This window comes from Glycine max, chromosome 14 (genome assembly GCF_000004515.6).
Source record: "Glycine max cultivar Williams 82 chromosome 14, Glycine_max_v4.0, whole genome shotgun sequence".
NCBI lineage: Eukaryota > Viridiplantae > Streptophyta > Magnoliopsida > Fabales > Fabaceae > Glycine > Glycine max.
This window is the reverse complement of record NC_038250.2, coordinates 4461195-4482086: the sequence shown is the minus strand read 5'-3', so window position 1 is coordinate 4482086 and position 20892 is coordinate 4461195. Positions and strand designations below refer to the sequence as shown.

Here is a 20892-nt window from a genome sequence, read left to right as displayed (position 1 = left end):
TCATTATTTATTAAACTAAATTTATTGTCTATTTTCATTTTCTTTTTTCATTACTTTTGTACAAACTTTTGAGAAATGAGAAAAGGGTAAAAATACAAATAGATTTTCTTAAGCCAAACAATCCTTAGGCTTTTGTTGTGGACTTGATGGATGGCCTCAAGGCCACGAAAAGCATAATTCTTGAAGCTGAAAATTGCTTGTCTGCAAGCTCTACTCTGCTAGGAGCCATACATTTATGATATGATCCTTGTTTACTAACCGTAGGTTCAGTAGCTTGTGTCTTCCTTCAGTGTCTACTGTCTAGATCCAGGCACAGTGGCACGTATGGAAACAATACATACATTATGCAGATTCAAAAGATACTCTCATACTACATAAATTACTACACATTCCTTCCCCTAGAAAAAAAAAAAACTATGCAGGAAACTACATAATAAATAGATGTACGGAAAAAAAGAAACTACAAAGAATTTTCACAATTCACAGACAAAAGTTGAATTGTCCGCAACAACCCTGCCATTAGTCGCAGCAACATTCCTTGAGTAGCAAGTGAACCTATCAAAGTAACTGTAATTCTGGGAGGTGCTTGCTTGACCCGAAACAACAGAGTGACCCTTAACCTGGATCCACCCCTTTGAATTCTGCTCATTACTAATCGATTTGACGAAGCACCCACTCACATGCTTCTCCTTAAGAGTGTGAGAAAGATCAGTGATAAGCCTATAAGTCCCATCCCGAAACTGCTTAGTGTTTGTGACAACCCTTAAAGGGTACCTCCTCCTAACCTTCAACCTAGTAATCGATTCGCCTTTTCCATCGATCACCTTAACTTTCTTCTTGGCCTTGAACTTCTGCTTAACGGTCTTGATACTCCCGTTGTGTTGAAACTTTATGGAGTTCTTAAACGAGAAGCCCTGAGAAACAGTGGTGGTGATGTTGCCAACACTGGTCATAACCCACCCTGTGATCTGCGTTTCCTTCTCTGCGTCCACACCAAAGGCCCCATCAAGCCCTTTAAAGTCCTCTTGCCGTTCGATTGAAGTTTCAGGACTGTGATGAACCACAGGGTTTGCATGAACCACCGTGGATTCATGATCCAACCAAAGATGCAAATTTGCGTTCAGAAGCCAGTAAGAGATTCCCTTCACCACCCCAATTCCAAAGACGTGCTCTTTCCCGTCCAAAACCTTCCCCAAAAACGGCGTCAAATCGATGTCGTATGAGGGAAGGTCAAAGGCCCCAATCGCCACCATTGGTTCCCAGAACAGAGGGTTTATCCCGCCGGTGAAGATCACCGGAAACGGAATCTCCCATCCAACAACCTGGCCGTCGATCGTCACGTACACTTCCCTGTACGCGCCGTTACCACGCTCCGTTTCTAAACCGTTCGCCGTGATGTACGAATTCGGCGGGTTGGAGTACCAAAACTCGTCGTTTCCGTGGAAAGAAACGTATAACTCAAGCACCGCGCGGTAAGTGTTCCTCGGAATTCGAATTCTCCGGGAACAAGAACCTTTTTCTTCCTCCAATTTGAACCAGAACCCTCGCCGTCCGTCGTCGGAGATCGGAATAATCAAATCCGCCGGTGATTCGTTCACGCCTCTGGAGCCCGGTTCCTGAACAAGAGATCGAGATCGTGATCTCGATTGAATTGGATCAAAATTGAGTGCCTCGGGGCACGGGACAAACGGAACCCTAACGGGAGCCCTAACGGCGTACTTGTTGTAGAACAAAAGAGTGACGGTGACGTGGTAGACACCGGTGAATTCGTTATTGACGATGTTTTCGAGCATCATGGTGAGGTCTTGGTTGGGCTTGGCGAGGAGGGCGGAGTATTTGGTGACGTCCTTGCGGACGTTCCAGAAGATGCCGGCGGGGCTGGGCTCGGCGGTGCTGGTGCGGAGGATCTCGGCGCCGGCGAGCCAGATGGCGGCGATGCGGTCGTACTGCTCGCCCTTGCACCGCGCGTGGAAGTGGAGGACCACCCGAGACCACGGTGCCCCGCACCGCGGGGGCGGTGTGTAAGAGGTGGTGTACGGTGGAGAATCGATGGTGTTGGCGAAGGCGTGGTGGATTATTCGGTGGGTGCATGAAGGTGTTGTGGGTTCGTGTGAGTTTGGAGGGTAACTCACTTCGAAGTATTCTTGTTGAGAACCACTAAGGGGTTTGCGTCTCATGAAACGGTCTGGTTGGGACTCTGATAAGGTTGTCATCAAGAGGAAGAGTAAGGAGCAGAGGAAGGTGGTGGTCATCTTCTTGTTTGTTGTGTTGTGTTGAACAATGGCACACTGTAACACTGCTTTTTCAATAACTAAATAACTAACCTCTCAGGATCATTCATGGTTAGGAAATCATACTTGAAATGAAGCTGAATTCGGGTTAAAACCCTGGAGAACTTTGGATACCGGGTAGATTGCTTCATTTACAATTTGGTTAAAAATGGCATCATATATAATGGAGTTCGGTACTACAAAAGAAGGAAATTTCTTGGTCGTATTTTTCTTATCAGCATCCTACCCAATGTAAACTCCGCGTGTACTTCTTCCATTCCATTGCAAGTGTTGCCACATCCAAAATAACAAACTAAACTTCAATCATGAAAATTGACCTTATTTAATTGCTCTACTTTTATGTCATAATAATAGTAAAGTGATAAAGCTGATTTTTATTATTTTTTCGGCCAAAAAATGTAGAAGAGGAGGTAAATTTTATACACTCTAAGGTAATTCAGGAAAACTGTGAAAGTGCCCGTGACCTTATCAAACAGTATTAATGAAACGAAGCAGCATGAAGAAAAGATACGTAACCAGTGAACGTGAAATGATCAGTCTCAGCTTGCTGGTTTATTCATTAATATTGGAATTTATATACATCTGCAGTATGAAGTTGTTATATCCGACTAACTAATCTAACCAACTCTTTAACTACTAACTGAAAAGTTGTTATAGTTGCAGTTATACTGTTAACACGCCCCCCTCAAGCTGGGAATGTATGTTGATCATTCCCAGCTTGTTACAAAGATGCTGGAAAACTACCGGGGTCAAGGGTTTAGTAAAGATATCCGCGAGTTGCAGACTGGACGATACGGGAAGAAGCTTGATGAACCCTGAAGTGACTTTGTTACGAACAAGGTGACAGTCGATTTCAATATGCTTGGTGCGTTCATGGAATACAGGATTCGTTGCTATTTGAATTGCGGACTGATTGTCACAGTACAAAGTAGCTGGTTGAACGAATGTTACGCGAAGATCCTGAAGAAGATATGTCAGCCATTGAAGTTCACAGGTTGTGGATGCAAGAGCGCGATACTCAGCTTCGGAGGAGCTGCGGGAGACGGTGGATTGTTTCTTCGACTGCCATGAAACGAGGGAAGAGCCTAGATACACAAGGAACCCTGTGGTGGATTTTCGAGAATCTTTGCATCCTGCCCAATCCGAGACACTGAAAGCTCGGAGTTGGGGCGTTCCTGTTGCTGCGAAAAAGAGCCCAGACCCTGGTGTGCCTTTGAGGTATCGTAGTACACGAAAAGCGGCCTGAAGGTGAGCAGTTGTAGGAGCGGACATATATTGACTGAGTTGCTGGACTGCGTAGGCAATATCTGGACGCGTGTTGGTCAGATATATGAGCTTCCCTATTAATCTTCGATAAGAGGAAGAAGACTCGTTCGGAAGAGGGTTACCCGAGCTCTTTTGTAGTTTTACTGAATAATCCATTGGCGTTGAATGCGGCTTGCAACCCAACATGCCTGATTCAGATAAGATATCTAATACATACTTACGCTGGCATAGATGAATTCCTTTAGAGGTTCGAGCAATCTCCAGCCCCAGAAAGAACTTCAAGTTCCCAAGGTCTTTAATTCGAAACTCTTGGTCCAAAAGAGTGGTTATAGCCTGTATCTCCGTCAAGCTGTTCCCTGTAAGAATTATGTCGTCTACATACACTAAGAGGATGGTAATAGTGGAGCCGGTTATGCGCAAGAAAAGAGAATGATCCGAATCAGATCGTTGGAAGCCATGGGAGGTGAGGAAGCTTGACAACTTCGTGAACCATTGCCGGCTGGCTTGCTTAAGGCCGTAGAGGGAACGTTGAAGACGACAGACCAGCTGCGGGTTATCAACTGGAAGTCCCGGGGGAACTTGCATATATACCTCTTCTTCAAGGTCCCCATGGAGAAACGCGTTGTTGACGTCCAGTTGCCGCAGGTGCCATTTGTTGAGTGCGGCCAAAGCTAGAAGAACTCGTACGGAGGTGAGTTTTGCTACCGGAGAAAAGGTGTCAAGGTAGTCCAACCCCTCCGTTTGAGTGTAACCCTTGGCAACCAGGCGTGCCTTGTATCTTTCTATGGACCCATCGGCTCGATATTTGATCTTATATATCCAGCGACATCCGATAGCTGTTTTGTGAGGAGGAAGAGGCATGAGTCTCCAAGTATTGTTCATTTGTAAAGCTTGTAATTCGGCCGTCATAGCTTTAATCCAACAGTCATGGCGAGAAGCTTCGACGTATGTCACAGGTTCTATGGCTGAGGATATAGTCATTACAAAATTTCTATGTGCAGGTGACAGCCGTGAGTATGAAAGTACCGAGCTTAGAGGATAGCGAACAACCATTGAAGCCGTTGATGTAGTCGAAGCAAGGCTTCTGTGATAGTCTTGGAGATAGGCTGGGGAACGTTTTGATCGTGTTGAACGCCTAGATTGTGAAGGAGCTTGTTCTCTTAAATGATCATTACAAGGCGGATGTGTTGGTATTGAGGTTTGGGGGATTTGTGTCTCTTCCGGTGGGTGAAGTTCTTTGCCGGAAAAGGGTATCGGTGATGGCGCTGAGTTATTTCTGTTCGAAGGTTGAGTTTCAGGCAATTGTGGAAAATGATTTTCGTAAAAAGTAACATTTCTAGATACTGCAACATCATGTGAATGCAAGTTATACACAAGATAACCCTTCGTGTGTGCTTTGAAACCAATGAAAATGCATGGATGTCCCCTGGGATCAAATTTTTGTCGATTTGCTTTGAGTGTGTTAATATAACACAAGCATCCGAAAACGCGAATGTTAGAGATATCACATGGATGTTTGTGCAGTTTTTCGTAAGGTGAAATATTATGCAAAAATGGCGTAGGGATACGATTGATCAAGTACGCTGCGTGTGGCAAAGCATAGCACCAGAAGGTAGGTGGTAAGCTTGCCTGAAACAAGAGTGATCGTGTAACGTTAAGCAAGTGTTGATGCTTACGTTCTACGATCCCATTTTGTTCTGGGGTCTCGACACACGTGGTTTGGTGTATGATCCCCTTAGACGCATAATAATCATGCATGAAGAATTCTATTCCATTATCGCTTCTTATTATTTTAATTCTGCCGTCATATTGGGTTTCAATGAAAGCAATGAAGTTGGTGATGATGTGTCGCGTTTCGGCTTTAGTTTTCATGAGGTATACCCATGTGAAACGTGAATGATCATCAACGATGGTTAGAAAATACTTGTGACCATGCATGGATAATTTTGAGCATGGACCCCATATGTCCATATGCAGTAAATCAAAAGAATGCAATGCATGTGATTTGCTAGAATAAAAAGGCATTTTCTTGTGCTTTGCATAATGGCATGTGTTGCAGACAAAATTTGTATTATTTCTTGAAAGGGAATAGTAGTTTCTCATACATTGTAATCTCTCAGTCGATGGATGTCCCATTCTAAAATGCCATAGGTCTATGGGGATGGTATTGCACTGAGGGTGAGTGATGATCGAGTTTGCAGCTTTAGTGGGTATTTGGTTTGGTATCAGGTGATATAAGCCGTGCCTTGCTTCAACTATACCAATCTTCACATGGTTGTTCGTTTCCTGTAAAACACAAGATGTGGAGGAGAAGATTAATTCGTAATTATTAGAAGAAACGAGTTTTGAAATTGAAATAAGATTGAACGTGAATGTGGGTATGTAGAGTACATCGTGTAGGATTAAATTGGATGAGAAATGTACTGTTCCTGAGTGAGTGGCGTGAACGTGATGGCCGTTAGGAAGTTTCACCGTGATTGGGTCGATTTTTGTGTATGAATGTAGATTATGTAGAGAGCAAGTGACATGGTCCGTTGCTCCTGAATCTAGAATCCAGGAGGTGGGATATCTGTGTGTGGAAGGTGACGTACCTGGGCTTAGTGATGTATTGATAGTGCTTGAGGTCATTGACGCCACCTGTTTGGGTTGATTAGTCGTCGAGTTTCCTGCCTGTGGCTGTTGGATTAAGGCCAGTAATGCCTTATACTGCTCAGGGGAGAAGTGAACAATATCTTGTGACTCGTGTTGCTGAGCATGATCATCGGTGGTTCTTCCTTCCACTGCCATTATGTTGTTCACGGTGGTTTTTCCTCCGAACGGTTTATAACCCGGCGGATATCCGTGTTTACGATAGCAAACGTCCACTGTGTGTCCGATCTTGCCACAGTGTGTGCAAGTTTTCCTTCCATTGTTGCTCTTGTTCCTTCCGTCATAAGTTGCAGGTATCCCATGCTTTTTATAGCAAACGCTTTCTACATGACCAACACGTCCGCAGAAGTCGCAGATGGTTTTCGCCGCGTTGATGGAGGCATCTTTGGGTTCGAAGTTGATACTTGGACTTGTGTTGCCTAACAATTGCCTTTCTTGCTGAACTACATAAGAGAATATTTTGGAAATAGCAGGTATGGGATCCATAAGGAGCACGTGTGATCGGATGTTAGTATATTGATCATTCAAACCTCGTAGGAATTGCATGGCCCTATCTTCAAGCTTGCGCTGTGCGATGATGGTGAAGGCACTACAGGAACATCTGATATTGCACGAGCAGATTGAGTCGGGTCTGAAGTTCTCAATCTCGTCCCATATTATTCGTAAACGGGTGAAGTATTCCGTGACTGAGAGGGTCCCTTGTTTCATCGTAGACGCCTCTTGTTGAAGATCGGAGATTCGAAGAAGGTCTCCTTGCGAATATCTGGACTTCAGGTCACGCCAAATCTCCTCGGCTTTGTCCATCCAGAGGATACTTTGCCGTATGGAGGTGGCCACCGAGTGAACTAGCCATGACACGACCATATTGTTGCACCGGCGCCAAGCCCCATAGGTTCTGTCCGTCTTCAGCGGTTCAGGTGCACTCCCGTCTATGAATTCCACCTTATTCTTGGCACTTAGCGCGGTGACCATGGATCTACTCCATGAGTGGTAATTGGTTGAGTCTAAGACTGGAGAGACAAGGGCTATAGCAGGGTTCTCGCTCGGGTGGAGATATAAGTAGCTTTCTGCGCTATTAATCGAAGCTTCATTCATGGTGGATGTTAGAGGATAAGAGATGAATAGTATGCGCAGCAGAACTCTTCATTAGAAGAGCTCTGATACCATATTAATGAAACGAAGCAGCATGAAGAAAAGATACGTAACCAGTGAACGTGAAATGATCAGTCTCAGCTTGCTGGTTTATTCATTAATATTGGAATTTATATACATCTGCAGTATGAAGTTGTTATATCCGACTAACTAATCTAACCAACTCTTTAACTACTAACTGAAAAGTTGTTATAGTTGCAGTTATACTGTTAACAAACAAATAAAACAAAGACAATAGTGTAAAGTATGAGACACACATTTCCAATTCCAGAGACCTTTTTAGTTGCTCGTGTGTAACGAAAGCATATTGACAGTGACATACAATACATTCAAATTAGAGATTGAAAAGATTAACCACCACCCGCCCCAAAATAATGAAGGTTGTGCTTTCCATTTGCTTCTCCACTCTACCAAAATATTTTGGTCAATATGTGATCTCAAAACCCTGGTTCTTCTACACATCAATGTCCCCCATTCTTATCTTCTTCCTCACAATCTTCCCCACCACTTACCACCGCATTGTCTTGGCATAGCTTTGTCATGTGTTGGGCAAGAAAAATATCACCATGTTCACTCACCTGAATCACAATGTAGTGTCAAAACCATCAAATCAACCAAAAAAAAGTATAATTCTATGCTAAATATACACTATATTAAAAGATAGAAGAAAGCATGGCATATGGAGTATTAGTGTATTGGCAAAACATATAGAGGATGTCGTAAAATGATATATATTAGAATTTAGAAAACCAAAATTCAGTCAAATATAGAAAATATTGACACCCTGCTCTTGGCGCCTCCTTCACAAGAAGTTTACCCTTGTCAGTTGTGCTGTTCTATTGACGCAAACAACAACAACATTGTTGACAACAAGTATTCCTTGCAACTGTCCAGACCATAACAAAAAGTTACCGCTTACACTTTTAAATGCAATTCTACAAGATTACAACTGTCTTACTTCTACTTGATACTTGATAGTGGATAAGACATGAGATTTAGGTGGAAAAGAAAAAGGAGGAAAGAAGCACAAAACTTAACAGAATGATAGAGAGAGACAGAGATCAAAGAACTGAGCATTCCAATCTTTCTCAAATATAACAGTCATGCTTTAGTTTTAGGTAGCTACCCAACAGATATCAAAATCCTAACTAACAGTATCTGACTAACTAACATTATTTTCTTGTTTATTTTTACATAACAAGATACTGGATATTGTCTAGTCTGAAGTGTCTACTACTCTATTGTCTAAACAGTTGGGATTGCCAGAAGGGAGATATCTTCTAATAACATAGTGCAATTACAATCTCTGCAAAGGTGACATTTGCTTAAGTAACCACGACTTTTAAAGTTATCAACATAGCTTGCATAGGACATGAATGATATATTTTTTGGTCTAGTACAAATAAATATTCAGCAGCAGATACCAAGAGTTACCTACCATATCAACCACATACTCAATGTTAGTAACCGAGTGAGAGATTGCTATAGGTTGGGGGTACATCTGATACTTGATTAGTTGGTAGGATAAAAAGACACCTTTGAGTAGTATTCAGAAACACAAACAACCATGTGTTTGACTTCTGAAATGCATACCACCTTAGATTTTTTTAATTTGATCACTTTTGAAAACTAGCAAATACTAAATAATAGTAATTTGTAACACAATAATTAAGGAATTTAAAAGGCAAATCAGGATCCTCTAAGTACAAAGTGCACTTTAGACAGTAGAGTACAAGGGTTGTGTGTCTATTACCACTCCAAGATGTCTATTGTTACTTCTATTCAAGTAATTTTTGTTTAAAATACTCTTTTCATCTTTGTTAAATGTTGATCAAATTAATAATAAGGGTATTTTAAATGAAAAATTGATAGATAGAAGTGGGAACAGACACATGAAAGGGGCAATGGACACTCTCAAGAACAAGTTATAAATTCTCATGAGAAAATCGAGGGTGAATTCCCACAAGTCTATGACTTTGTTTATTTATCCATGTGCTTGTATTAGATGTTATAAAAATGTTTTTTTTTTTAATGCAAGATGTTATAAAGAGCTAAAGCAGTCCGATAGAAGTCAGGAGCTTTGATTGTTTCATGGATCTGACACAACCTAATAGGATAGATACACAAGTGAAGGAAGGTTTAGAAGAAAAAAAATCTTAAAAACAAAATCGCCCACCGTGGGGCTCGAACCCACGACCACAAGGTTAAGAGCCTTGCGCTCTACCAACTGAGCTAGACGGGCTTCTTATAATAAACTTTGTATTCCATTATAATATTATTTATGTTCCACTTGAAGATATAGTTTAACAAGGTGTAGTTCTTTTGGGTAAAGGAATAAATTTTTTAAGAATAAAGCTATGAAAGAATTACATATTTAATAGACAATGAGTAGATTTTAGGAAGTGTTTTTTTTTTCTTTTTTCTGCTAAGGGTTAAATCTTTCACCATAAATTAAAATAAGGTAATCTTTGATTTCAAATAATTATATATTATAAGTCATATATCAACCCCAATCTTAATAACTTTTTTTTTTAATTTCGGTTTTAATTTAATTAAAGTTATATATATATATATATATTACATGAGTAAACTTGACTTAAATTTACTTTGACTCGCATGTTAAATGGGATAATTCATTTTAATCTAAAGGAAAAAGTAAGCACTGTTTTACCAACATCCATCCTAACCTTTTAAATTTCTCAATTTGCTTTCCATTTAATATGACATATTGTTTCCTTAACTTTTTTTCTAATTGAATAAACTATATAGTGCATTGTTTGGATCAAAGTTAGGAGAACACAAAAAAAAATTTACTCTAAAAGAAACAATATTTTTCTTCTTCATTTGGTACACTGGAATTGGGGCAAAAATACTTTTGAAACTTTAATCTAAACATAATCATAGCCATGCATAAATCTACCAATTACGTAAGAGATCTGACTATGACGAAAAAATTAAGTACCACGAGCACTCATGCACTCCCACTAGAACTACTGTTATATTTACTTTAAATGATTTTTTAAAATGATAATGGGAAAAAAATTAAAATCACGTAGACACATAACATATGGTAAAAATGTAATAAGATGAGGAAAATGTATAATACTTGCATTTTTTTAAAGAAAGGCTATACATAGAGTATATTTTTCATAATTTTTTTAATAGAAGTTAATGGAACTTTAACAAAAAAATAAAAAATGAAGTGTTATATACTAAAATTTTAATTGAGATAAGTGCTTGAAGACTTAGGTTGAATTTTCATAATCTACATTGTTAAAAGAATACTTAAATCTGTCAAGGAGACAATAAATATTTTAACATGAGAAAAGAATTCGCATATTTCATTTTAGGATAGTATAATAATTTACTCTTTAAATATTACTATTTGACCACAATTAATATTTCAAAAACGTGCTACTTACTATTTTTTTACTCACTAATAACCCATCTCATTTAGTTTGTATCCAATAAATTACTATTGTTTCCTATCATATTTGGCAAAATCTTCTTCTTCTGTGGTTGCTTCTCCTAAGTCTCATTCGTGCACGGCGTTGGATGTAACTGTAAAGATATTTCGACAGTCAAGTTAGAGATACAAAGATAGAAGAAAGGTATAAAAAAATGAGTTAGAGTGAAGTCCCCTACCTAGTACCATTGAGGTTGTTTTTATAGAGTCTTTCTCTAGGTCAATGGGCATAGTTCCTAGTATAAATGGCATAAAATATGACGAAGATCCAATAGATAAAGATAGAGATTTTATCTCTTTTCTTACCTAGTACATGATATCAAATAGAACCATTGTGTGAGAGCCATGTTTTCTTTTGATGCCAAAATCAAATTATGTTTTGTTCTTCATACAGAATTATAGGCTATATATCTTGGTATGATTATTGCTTGGGAGAAAGGATTCAAGCATTTTATTTTTGAATCAGACTCCAATGATGCAATTCAGCTGTTGGATAAGGAATGCCCGAGTCATCATCCTTGCTTCAGTATCATTCAGAATATTGCTCATATTACTTTGGATGCATGGGGGAATAAAGTACTAGGTCCTTCTTCGTTAAAAACAAGAGAAATATATGCCAAATTAAAAAGCAAGTATGATGGAACAACTCACTTTTGGCTCTTGCAATATTTTCAAAAATCAAAACATTACTTGCAGAACTCCATTTGTATTGTTCATAATACTTTTTTAACATGTCGATTATCAATCTGTAAGCTAATTAGTAATATTAAGTATTGATTTAAAATACTTAATAGTTTACGAGTGATAGTTTTTTAAAAGTCGCAGTATTTAGTTAGTGAGGGAAATTTCACATTTGCTAAAAGCCAAAACAGTAAACGAATTATGTTATGTGCAAAGTTTTTAGTCACAATAGGTTTGGAAATAATAAGGGAATATGTGGAAATGCAGTAGTACGTAGGTGTTTATACATGCATAAAGTACATCTTGCCATCTTGGTATAATGAACTAACATTCATTAAAGTTTTTTGCTTTTTATTCTTTAAAGTTATGATTTTGTTGAGTTTGGCATTAGGTGCAAGGCTTTCTTGTTGACATTTTCTTGGTTATTGTTTAAGAAAAAAAAGTAGTACGCAATGTTAATATTAATTATCACATGGTAAATAATTGAATTGAAAAATTAAAAATAAAAAGGGCCTCTTAGATAATCTGTATTCAGGTTTGTCATGCCAAGAATCTTAGTGATTCTCATGCCTACACGCGCTTCAACATCACCTTGTTTTTCTAACAGGCAAAATTCATTCATCATTAAATTTTAACTATTGTAGAATGTGCATACATTGTTCTAAGTTTGAAATTGGTATTTGTTATTTTACTAAGAGGTGAAGTTTAAACCATATATAGAACCATAAATGGCAAATACAAATATTTATGGCGTAGGAGTGGAAGAAAAAAAATGTGAGTACTGTCTAGTTTAATTGAATAAGAATCAAGCGAGCTTTCATAGGGTGTGTTTCTTTTCTGGAAAAGAGTTAAATTGGGGGGGAGAAAGGGAATAAGGGAATAAGGGAATGTGCTTTGCTAGCAAAAGTAGTTTGGAAAACAAAATGAGAATGAAGGATGCATTTTTTTTTTAATGGAATGGGCTTAACTCATTTCATTAATAATAACATAATCAATACAAAGAGGAATGTGCTGAAAAACTTGAGGACAAGTGAAAGATCAAGATGCCCTAGATAAGATATGAACGACTTGATTGTCTTGTCTTCGAACAAAACTCAAAGAAGAGTTGTTAATGAGATGGAGTTGTTGTTTGCAGTTCAGAAGAATGTGATCATACTCAGTGTGAGGTGGATAATTGAAAAGGAAGTTATCACCATATTTCCATATCTTTGGTCCGCAAACCATATGATAGCAGTCAGAAGCGAGAAAGCTTCAACTTTATGAGGAAAAACATTTCCTTGATGGAAGGATGTACGTGCTTTTTGGAAAACACCATTGTTGTCTCGGATATATGCAAGCTCCAATGCCAAAGAGATTGGAATATGCAAAGATAGATGCAACTATGTTGCATTTCAATAGGCTAGGATTTGGCTTTTTCCATATATATATGATTATGCGAGTGAGATTGGGGCAGTTATACGCTGGGAGTTCTTGTGCGTTTGGCTTTTTCATTTCTTCGGTGCCACAAGCACCAAAGACCTGCAACCAAAAGCAATTGATTGTTGTCCTCCATATACTTCAACAAATTAAACAAACAGTCCTGAATGTTGTCAACATTATCATCAACAACAGAGCACATGCTATTCCAGTAATCTGCATGACCAAAAAAAGTTTGTCATGAGGATTCTAAACAATTCTCGCATAGGGGACGACATAGAGTGGTACATTGCACGTACGCCTTTAGAACATAGTCAGATTCTGGTTGGAAGACAATCCCAAAGGATCCGCTAGATGAGAATTTTTATTTTATATGGAACATGCAAACCCCATAACTAATTCCAATCACCTTTTACCTGCAGGGAGGTATTATGGATAAGTAACTCTATCGCATGGTAGTGTGCAGACTTCACACTATAGTCCCGAATGTTGAAAGGATGTATTAGTATAAAAGAATAGTTTACATAACACTGTCTTGATTAAATGACCATTTTTTATTTTTTATTTATTGTGCAAAGGAGAAGAAGTATTTAAAGTTTCTTATTTCATACTTAACTAATTTTTATTTCACTAAATGAGTCTATTTTTGGATAAAATAATACCTTAATTGTGACTTTGTGCCTAAATCAAGGATTTTTCTATTAAAATTTTAATAACAAATAAAAAGTCACTAGCAATGGCCTACTATACATAATGGCATAATGCCAATCTCACCAATCTTACAATTTTGAAAGAATAAAATAAGGGTTGAATCCAGACAATAAAACATTTTTATAATTATTCATTAAAAAAAGTTGCAATTAAAATTTGAATTTCATTATTTATTATACATATACACATATTTTATGATAATTTTAATTATTAATTTGAAAACAATAATTATCAACATATACTTATCCTAAACCAAATGATAACATTGGGAAAAACTGTATTAATGAAAGCGTAATCTCATTATTGGTATAGGCCCCATAGTTATAGTTTATGACTCAAATGTGATCAGTTTTCTTTTTTAAAAGAAAAAAAAAACTCAAATGTGACCCAAATGGGCCATTCTGACAAAGAAAAGGAATACGGGCCTTTAAGGCCCATGATCCAGCACTTCTACGGATTAGGGTTTCTTTTCATCAACCTCTCATCTTAAGTGCCGCAGCAACTCATTCTGTTTCTTCAGTTTGGTATAACTTTAGCCGAGGTCAGGAGGAGCACTAGCTAAGTTCACAATTTCAAAATGGTTCGTATTCTTACCCTTCTTCTGAATTTGATGCATTCTCAATTGTATCTTCATAATAGGTTTCGATCTTCATCTTCCTTTGAGCATTTTACTCGAATTAAATCTTCATTTTTTCATGAAATAGCGCTTGATTTTCTGCAATCAGAGTGCCACTATCTGTTCACGCTTCAGATCACATGCTTCAATTCACGATATCATGACTATTTGTTTGATAATAATTCGTGCCTTTGAATAGTGTACATTTGGATTCTTTAGATTTCACTCTGTGAAGGATGTACTGCATTTTTTGGATTAAGCTGGACTAAACTAGCGTTTTGTATATGATTTGTTCTTTAGACTTGCTGTTTAGATTTTTTTTATTTTGTGCTTGAGCTTTAAACTTTTGTGCTTATGATTGTTACAGGCTAGGGGACTAAAGAAGCATTTGAAAAGGCTCAATGCTCCTAAGCATTGGATGCTTGACAAACTGGGTGGTGCATTTGTAAGTGAAAATTTAATCATTTTGTAACCAGTTTTGAAGGGTATTATTTTGAAGACTGATGTGAACCTTTTTCATCCTGTATAGGCGCCTAAACCCTCATCTGGACCACACAAATCGAGGGAGTGCCTCCCCCTCATTCTTATTCTGCGAAACCGGCTGAAGTATGCTCTGACATACCGTGAAGTCATTGCTATTCTGATGCAGCGCCATGTTCTTGTTGATGGCAAAGTCAGGACTGACAAGACTTACCCTGCTGGTTTCATGGGTATGTTTGCAGCTTGTCAATTTTTAGAATAACTGCCTGTTTCATGTTATGCAACCAAAATATGTTACAGTATGAGGGGGTAATAATATGCTAAAGTTCTTATTGTTTATTGAGCTTGACCAATTCTGAATCTGATACATTTAGTAAACTCTCTTGAAGTCTATGTAGCTGGATATTGTAATATATATGTATATCCAGAGGTTCGAATGGAAAGTTAGGTGTTAACTGATTCTCAGCTATTCATGTTCTAAGAATGTAAATGTTAACCCTTATTTCTAACATTCTCCAGTGGCTTGTGAATAGACTATGGTTAAATGTGAGCTTGAATTTACCTAACCAAATTAGTTGCAGAAACAGTTCCTGTCCGAACTCTGGATTAGTCAGGTCTTTTCATTACCCTGATGTACTGGAGGGTTAAGACAAAAAATAATAGTTGCAGAAGCTTCCACCAGGCTCTCTCCCCCGCCAAAAACACCTTTTGTCTGTCCCAATATGGTTCTATAATTATATTGATTTAGCTCGAGGAATGATTTCTTTTTATCTCTATACAGATGTTGTTTCAATCCCAAAAACAAATGAGAACTTCCGCCTGCTCTATGACACTAAAGGCCGATTCCGTCTTCATTCCATCAGGGATGATGAGGCAAAGGTACTTTTTATATGGTTTATATTGAATATTGTGATTATGAGGGCGAGCCCTGGTGCAGCGGTAAAGTTGTGCCTTGGTGACTTGTTGGTCATGGGTTCGAATCCGGAAACAGCCTCTTTGCATATGCAAGGGTAAGGCTGCGTACAACATCCCTCCCCCATACCTTCGCATAGCGAAGAGCCTCTGGGCAATGGGGTACGAAGTTTTTTATATTGAATATTGTGATTCATTTGCAGCCTAGGTGCTATTATACTATTATTGACTGTAGCTTTGCTGTGTTTAGTTATCTTATATATAGGCTAACAAATGTGTTGATGCTAATGAACCTTTTAAATGTCAATTTCAAGACTTGTATAGTTTTTTTATTTTATTTTATTTTGGAGTTACAATTTTTCCTACTCAATGGTTATGGTTTAGCATATATTCTTTGTATGTTGTGTAAATGGCAGTTCAAGCTCTGCAAGGTTAGGTCAGTACAGTTTGGCCAGAAAGGTATCCCATACCTGAACACCTATGATGGTCGCACCATCCGTTACCCAGACCCTCTCATCAGGGCCAATGACACTGTTAAGCTGGATCTGGAGGAAAACAAGATTGTCGATTTTATCAAATTTGATGTTGGGAATGTAGTTATGGTAACAGGTGGAAGAAACAGGGGGCGTGTTGGAGTGATCAAGAACAGGGAGAAGCATAAGGGTAGCTTCGAGACAATTCACGTGCAGGATGCCACTGGGCATGAATTTGCTACTCGTATGGGCAATGTGTTCACTATTGGCAAGGGGACAAAGCCATGGATATCCCTGCCCAAGGGTAAGGGTATTAAGCTATCAATCATTGAAGAAGCTAGGAAAAGGATTGCCGCCCAGCAAGCAACTACTGCTTAAAAAACCCCCCTTTTGAATGAATAGACTTGAGTGCTTGGTAGTTTTGTTCAATGTTTTTGTTTTCTAATTTCTTTTGTCTAAGTTTTTAATCGTTGAATTTTGACTCTTGCACTATACAACTTTATTGTGGCTGTGTTATATTCATGGAGTAATCTTTCTATTCTCTTGGTCGTCATACAAAATCACTGAATGAATTTCACGATAGCAAAATGCCGCAGCTGTAGTAAGATGGTATTGCTTGCAATTGAAGAGAATATGGATGTTTATTTGCGTGTTTTGGTAAATGATTCAATGCGCCTCATTGTTTGAAGGAGTTCTTTTAAATTGTTGATTTGTTGTCCGACTTAAAAGGAAATGCTATTAACACATTTTTAACATTCTTTTGATTTGAACACATTCTCGACATTTGCTTTTTTAGTCCCTCTCCTTGTATGTGTCAAACTTAAAATATTGAGTATGCAAAATTTGAGTCGACCTTTGGTTGTTAGAATTTGATTTTTAAAATTTAGAAATTAAATTCTGGTGGTCAACCACCATAATTTTGTGTAAGCCGTTATAAATTGTGAATAAGCATTTCATAAGTTTAATGATTAAGAAAAATAATTTTAATTTGAGGGATTAAAAATATTTATAATGAGAAACTAAAAGCATATTTAAGTGATTTAGCCTCCTCGAAGTTCTAATGAATGAATACATGCCAATAAATTTATAATTAGGGATGGAAATAAGCTGAGCTGTTTGTCAAAGGTTTTTTACAAATAAAAAGACTTAAGTTAAAAGAATGATGTAATCAGAATAATACTTTCAAAGGAAAGAATGTTTTGTAAAAATATTTTCAGACAATTTGAATATTTTTATTTAGTTATATTAGTATAAATCATCTCTAATTCATTTTTTTTAATATTATGTTCTTTTGTTTTATTTTCTTTTTATATACTTTGTGTTTTAATAACTTGAATTCAATATAATTTTGTTTATCAATTATTTTTGGATTTATATATTATTTATACAAAATTTTATAAGTTTCTTTTTTTAGTTATTATTTCATTAGGTTTTAAAATAATTAATTGGTTAAAGATGGCTTTAAACAGGCTCGTAGGCCAAGCCATGTAAATTGAGCCGAATCTTTAAAAAAAGTCTATAATGAATCGAGCTCAAGCCTTGAATATTCAACTCAAATCGAGTTCAAGTCTAATAATGCTTGGCTTGACTGACTTATTTCCACTCCTATTTATAATAAAATGGGGATGCTGCCTATTGTCAATGAATTGTGGAAAGCTAATTCAAAATATAACGGGATACTGTAGAAAGCAATAGTGGGAGTGTATAGGATGAAGGGTTTTTGTCCCTCATTTTCATTTAAAAAAAAAAAAAGTGCAGAGGAGTTGGGTCTCGTTAGTTAATTTTGGGTCAAACTGGTTTAGGTCTTGAGTTACTTCAAAACGTAGTCACTCAAAAAGTAAGGATAAAATTGAAATTAAAAAAAAATAAAAAATAAACAGCACCGTCAATATTGTCCATATAAAGAAATTGCCAATACTACACAAAATTTACATAGCAAAAAATAAATAATCTCAATAAAATAATAAAAATGTTGAATTTAATTATATAATTGTGATGAACATTAAAAACAGATATCTTGTCTAATCGGCCAACTGCAACATTTTATCATTGTTATAAAGACTATTATATTATAATTGAGATATTAAAGTATACTTGTGTAACTTTAACAATTATTATATAATCTTTTTTTTCAGTTAAATAATATTATTTTAAAATAATTTACTGTTGAATTGAAAGGTTTTTTTAGATATATCACATGCAAAATTTCATATTATTTAAAAATTATTTATTATCTTATTTATATATATTTAAATTAATATAATATAAATATTTTAAAATATACTAAAATATGAATCATTTGATTATCTTGTTCAATTTTAATGAATAATCTTAATAATATATAAATATAATTCAATAGTTGGATAAATAAAAATCATATTTTATATTAAGTTATAAAAATAATATAATAATTATCAAAATTATACTGGTTTAATTTGATCCCTCCTTATTATAATTTAATTTATATAAATATTTAATCATTTGTTACAATATTTCTTATTTTAAATGTTTTAATGAATATAAATATATTAAATTAATAACTTATTATGCTTCCGTCATTTACTGAGCAAAAAATTAAAGCTTTATTTCATTCTATTAAAAAATTAATATTTTTATTCAAAGTATTACTCAGTTTGATGATTTCTAATTTTGAGACGCACCATATTTTTATTCCACACGCCAAAAACATGAGCCAAGCACCAGAGTTCAAGGAGTAACTTATTATATGCTTCAATCATTTACGGAGCAAAACATGCATTAAACTGTTTAAAAATATTTTTAAAAAAAACATGTTTATTTCTTTACAAGGAGGGAAGTAATACTCACTTCTGTATGCCTTGAAAGAGTTAGTTTCCGACTATCAATTAGGAAATATTAAATAAAATAATATTTGTATTTTAAAGTAATAACCTTATCTCTAAAATAATATCATTATAATATCGAATTTTCTAACTTTCTGCATTAATGTTGCATGGAAAAAAGTGATTAATTACTTTTTTAACAAAAATAATCAATATATTAATTATTAATTATTTCATTGACAATAATAATATTAATGACAATGACAACAACCATAAATAAAGATGATGACAATTGTTGGAAGTAATGGGAATGATCATGCCATAACAATGGTAATAATAATAGGTAGGTATTATTTTGTGTGTTATAAGAAGTGAATCTATTAAATAAATAAAAAATAAATAATTTTATTTGAAAGGATCATTACCAATTAATATATTTTTTTAAAAAAAAACAAGTAATTAAATACTTTATTGTGTACAACATTGCACACGTTAGAAAGACCATTCTTAAAATTTAGAAGAAAAAAATGATGTCATTTATTTCTTATATAAAGGAGTTGAGATAATATTTCCTTATTTCAAGGATTTTATTAGCCAATATTGTAAAAATATTTCCTTAAATATTAGATATATAATATAATAAATGTAATTAAATATTTTCTTATTTTAAGGATCTTGTTAATGAATACTGAATACTATAACAATATTTCCTTTAATATTAGAGTAACATGTAATTAACGATTTATGATAATATATGTTAATTACTTATTTGATATATAGTATCAATATATTCATTCTAAATTATATAATGTTTTATAAAGAATCAAATTAGTATTTTTTTTATTTTGCAATTTAGCATTAATTCGTATATCCTTCCGTTTTGATCTATACAAATACAAATTGAAATTCATATTGAAAGTATAATACAGAATATAATTAATTAATTATGTAATGAATCACCATAAAAGGAAATAATCATGTAATGTGAGCAATGCTATAAAGAATTCAACAACCTCCCGTCTTTTACTGGTCTGGTTATTCTATTGTCTCTTTTTCAGTTGTCCCTCTATTGTTTCTTGAAAATTGTGCAGTTTTAAAATTGAATCACAAAATTAAATATTAACATAACTACATGAACAGCACAAGAACAGTTGGAAAAAAGACAGCAAAGAAACCAATCTCGCCTCGTATGGGATGGTTTCTCATTTTTATTTTTGAAATTTGTAAGAATCAAAATTAGTTTTAGTTGAGTTTTTGGTTTCGATTTATTCTTTGTTTTTAGTTTTTAAAAAGATATTACAAATTGAAGATAAATAAAATGAGTCATCATATATAGCTCTATTATGAAATAATGATGGTGACAAAGGTAGCGGGATGAGAATGATGACTATAACAATGGTGGTGTCGGTGGTGGCAACGATGGTGGTGAGGGTGGAATATTGATGGTAACAATGATGGTGAATTGGTGATGGTAGCATAGTAATGGTTGAATGGTTATGACCAGGTTTTAAAGCTTGGATAGACCAACTAGTCAAACTGGTTTGACTACAATTGAAGGTCTAGTCGGGTTAAGTTGCATATCAGATCGGTCATGCATTGTTGGCAATAATAGCAGTGAAATGGTGGTGGTGGTAGCAACAATGCAGTGGTAGTGACAATGATAATGTTAGAATGGTGATGGTGACAACAACATAAGTAGTAGGGTGGAATAGTGGTAGCGACAGCGACAACAACAACGGAGGTGACAAAATGGTAGCGACAACAATAGTGATGACAATGATGCGGTGCTGGTAGAGGCAACAAAGATGAGGTGCAATGACAATGCTTGTGAAATGGTGGAGGTGATAGTAGTGGTAGTGATGACAACAATGTAGTAGTGTTGGAGATATCAACAACCGCCGGGTGTGATGAGAATGATTATGGTGAAATGGTGGCGGTGGTGATATGGTGATGGTGGTTAGAATGCATTTTTTAAAAC

The 20892-nt window shown here is 35.9% G+C and overlaps 2 protein-coding genes and 1 non-coding gene across 3 annotated transcripts; 1 reads left to right on the top strand and 2 right to left on the bottom strand.

The window, feature by feature from the left end:
• Nucleotides 1–10: 10 nt before the first annotated feature.
• Nucleotides 11–2598, bottom strand: LOC100814925 (peptide-N4-(N-acetyl-beta-glucosaminyl)asparagine amidase A). Its single transcript, XM_006595790.4, has one exon. The coding sequence runs from the start codon at nt 2250–2252 to the stop codon at nt 474–476; it is 1779 nt and encodes a 592-aa protein (XP_006595853.1). The 5' UTR covers nt 2253–2598; the 3' UTR covers nt 11–473.
• A 6929-nt stretch (nt 2599–9527) lies between these two features.
• Nucleotides 9528–9600, bottom strand: TRNAK-CUU (transfer RNA lysine (anticodon CUU)). Its single transcript has one exon. It is a non-coding gene; the product is annotated as a tRNA-Lys (tRNA).
• Nucleotides 9601–14016: 4416 nt separating this feature from the next.
• LOC100811336 (40S ribosomal protein S4-1) lies at nt 14017–16654 on the top strand. Its single transcript, XM_003544009.5, has 5 exons — nt 14017–14212; nt 14616–14693; nt 14778–14958; nt 15510–15607; nt 16057–16654. The coding sequence occupies exons 1-5, from the start codon at nt 14210–14212 to the stop codon at nt 16489–16491; spliced, it is 795 nt and encodes a 264-aa protein (XP_003544057.1). The 5' UTR covers nt 14017–14209; the 3' UTR covers nt 16492–16654.
• Nucleotides 16655–20892: the final 4238 nt, after the last annotated feature.

What these genes read in the sequence shown, in the direction of transcription:
- LOC100814925 (XM_006595790.4), bottom strand. Translation starts at nt 2,252, where the DNA reads ATGACCACCACCTTCCTCTGCTCCTTACTCTTCCTCTTGATGACAACC.
- LOC100811336 (XM_003544009.5), top strand. An exon ending in TTACCCTGCTGGTTTCATGG is followed by an intron (nt 14,959 to 15,509) that starts GTATGTTTGCAG and finishes ATCTCTATACAG; the next exon opens with ATGTTGTTTCAATCCCAAAA. An exon ending in TCAGGGATGATGAGGCAAAG is followed by an intron (nt 15,608 to 16,056) that starts GTACTTTTTATA and finishes TGTAAATGGCAG; the next exon opens with TTCAAGCTCTGCAAGGTTAG.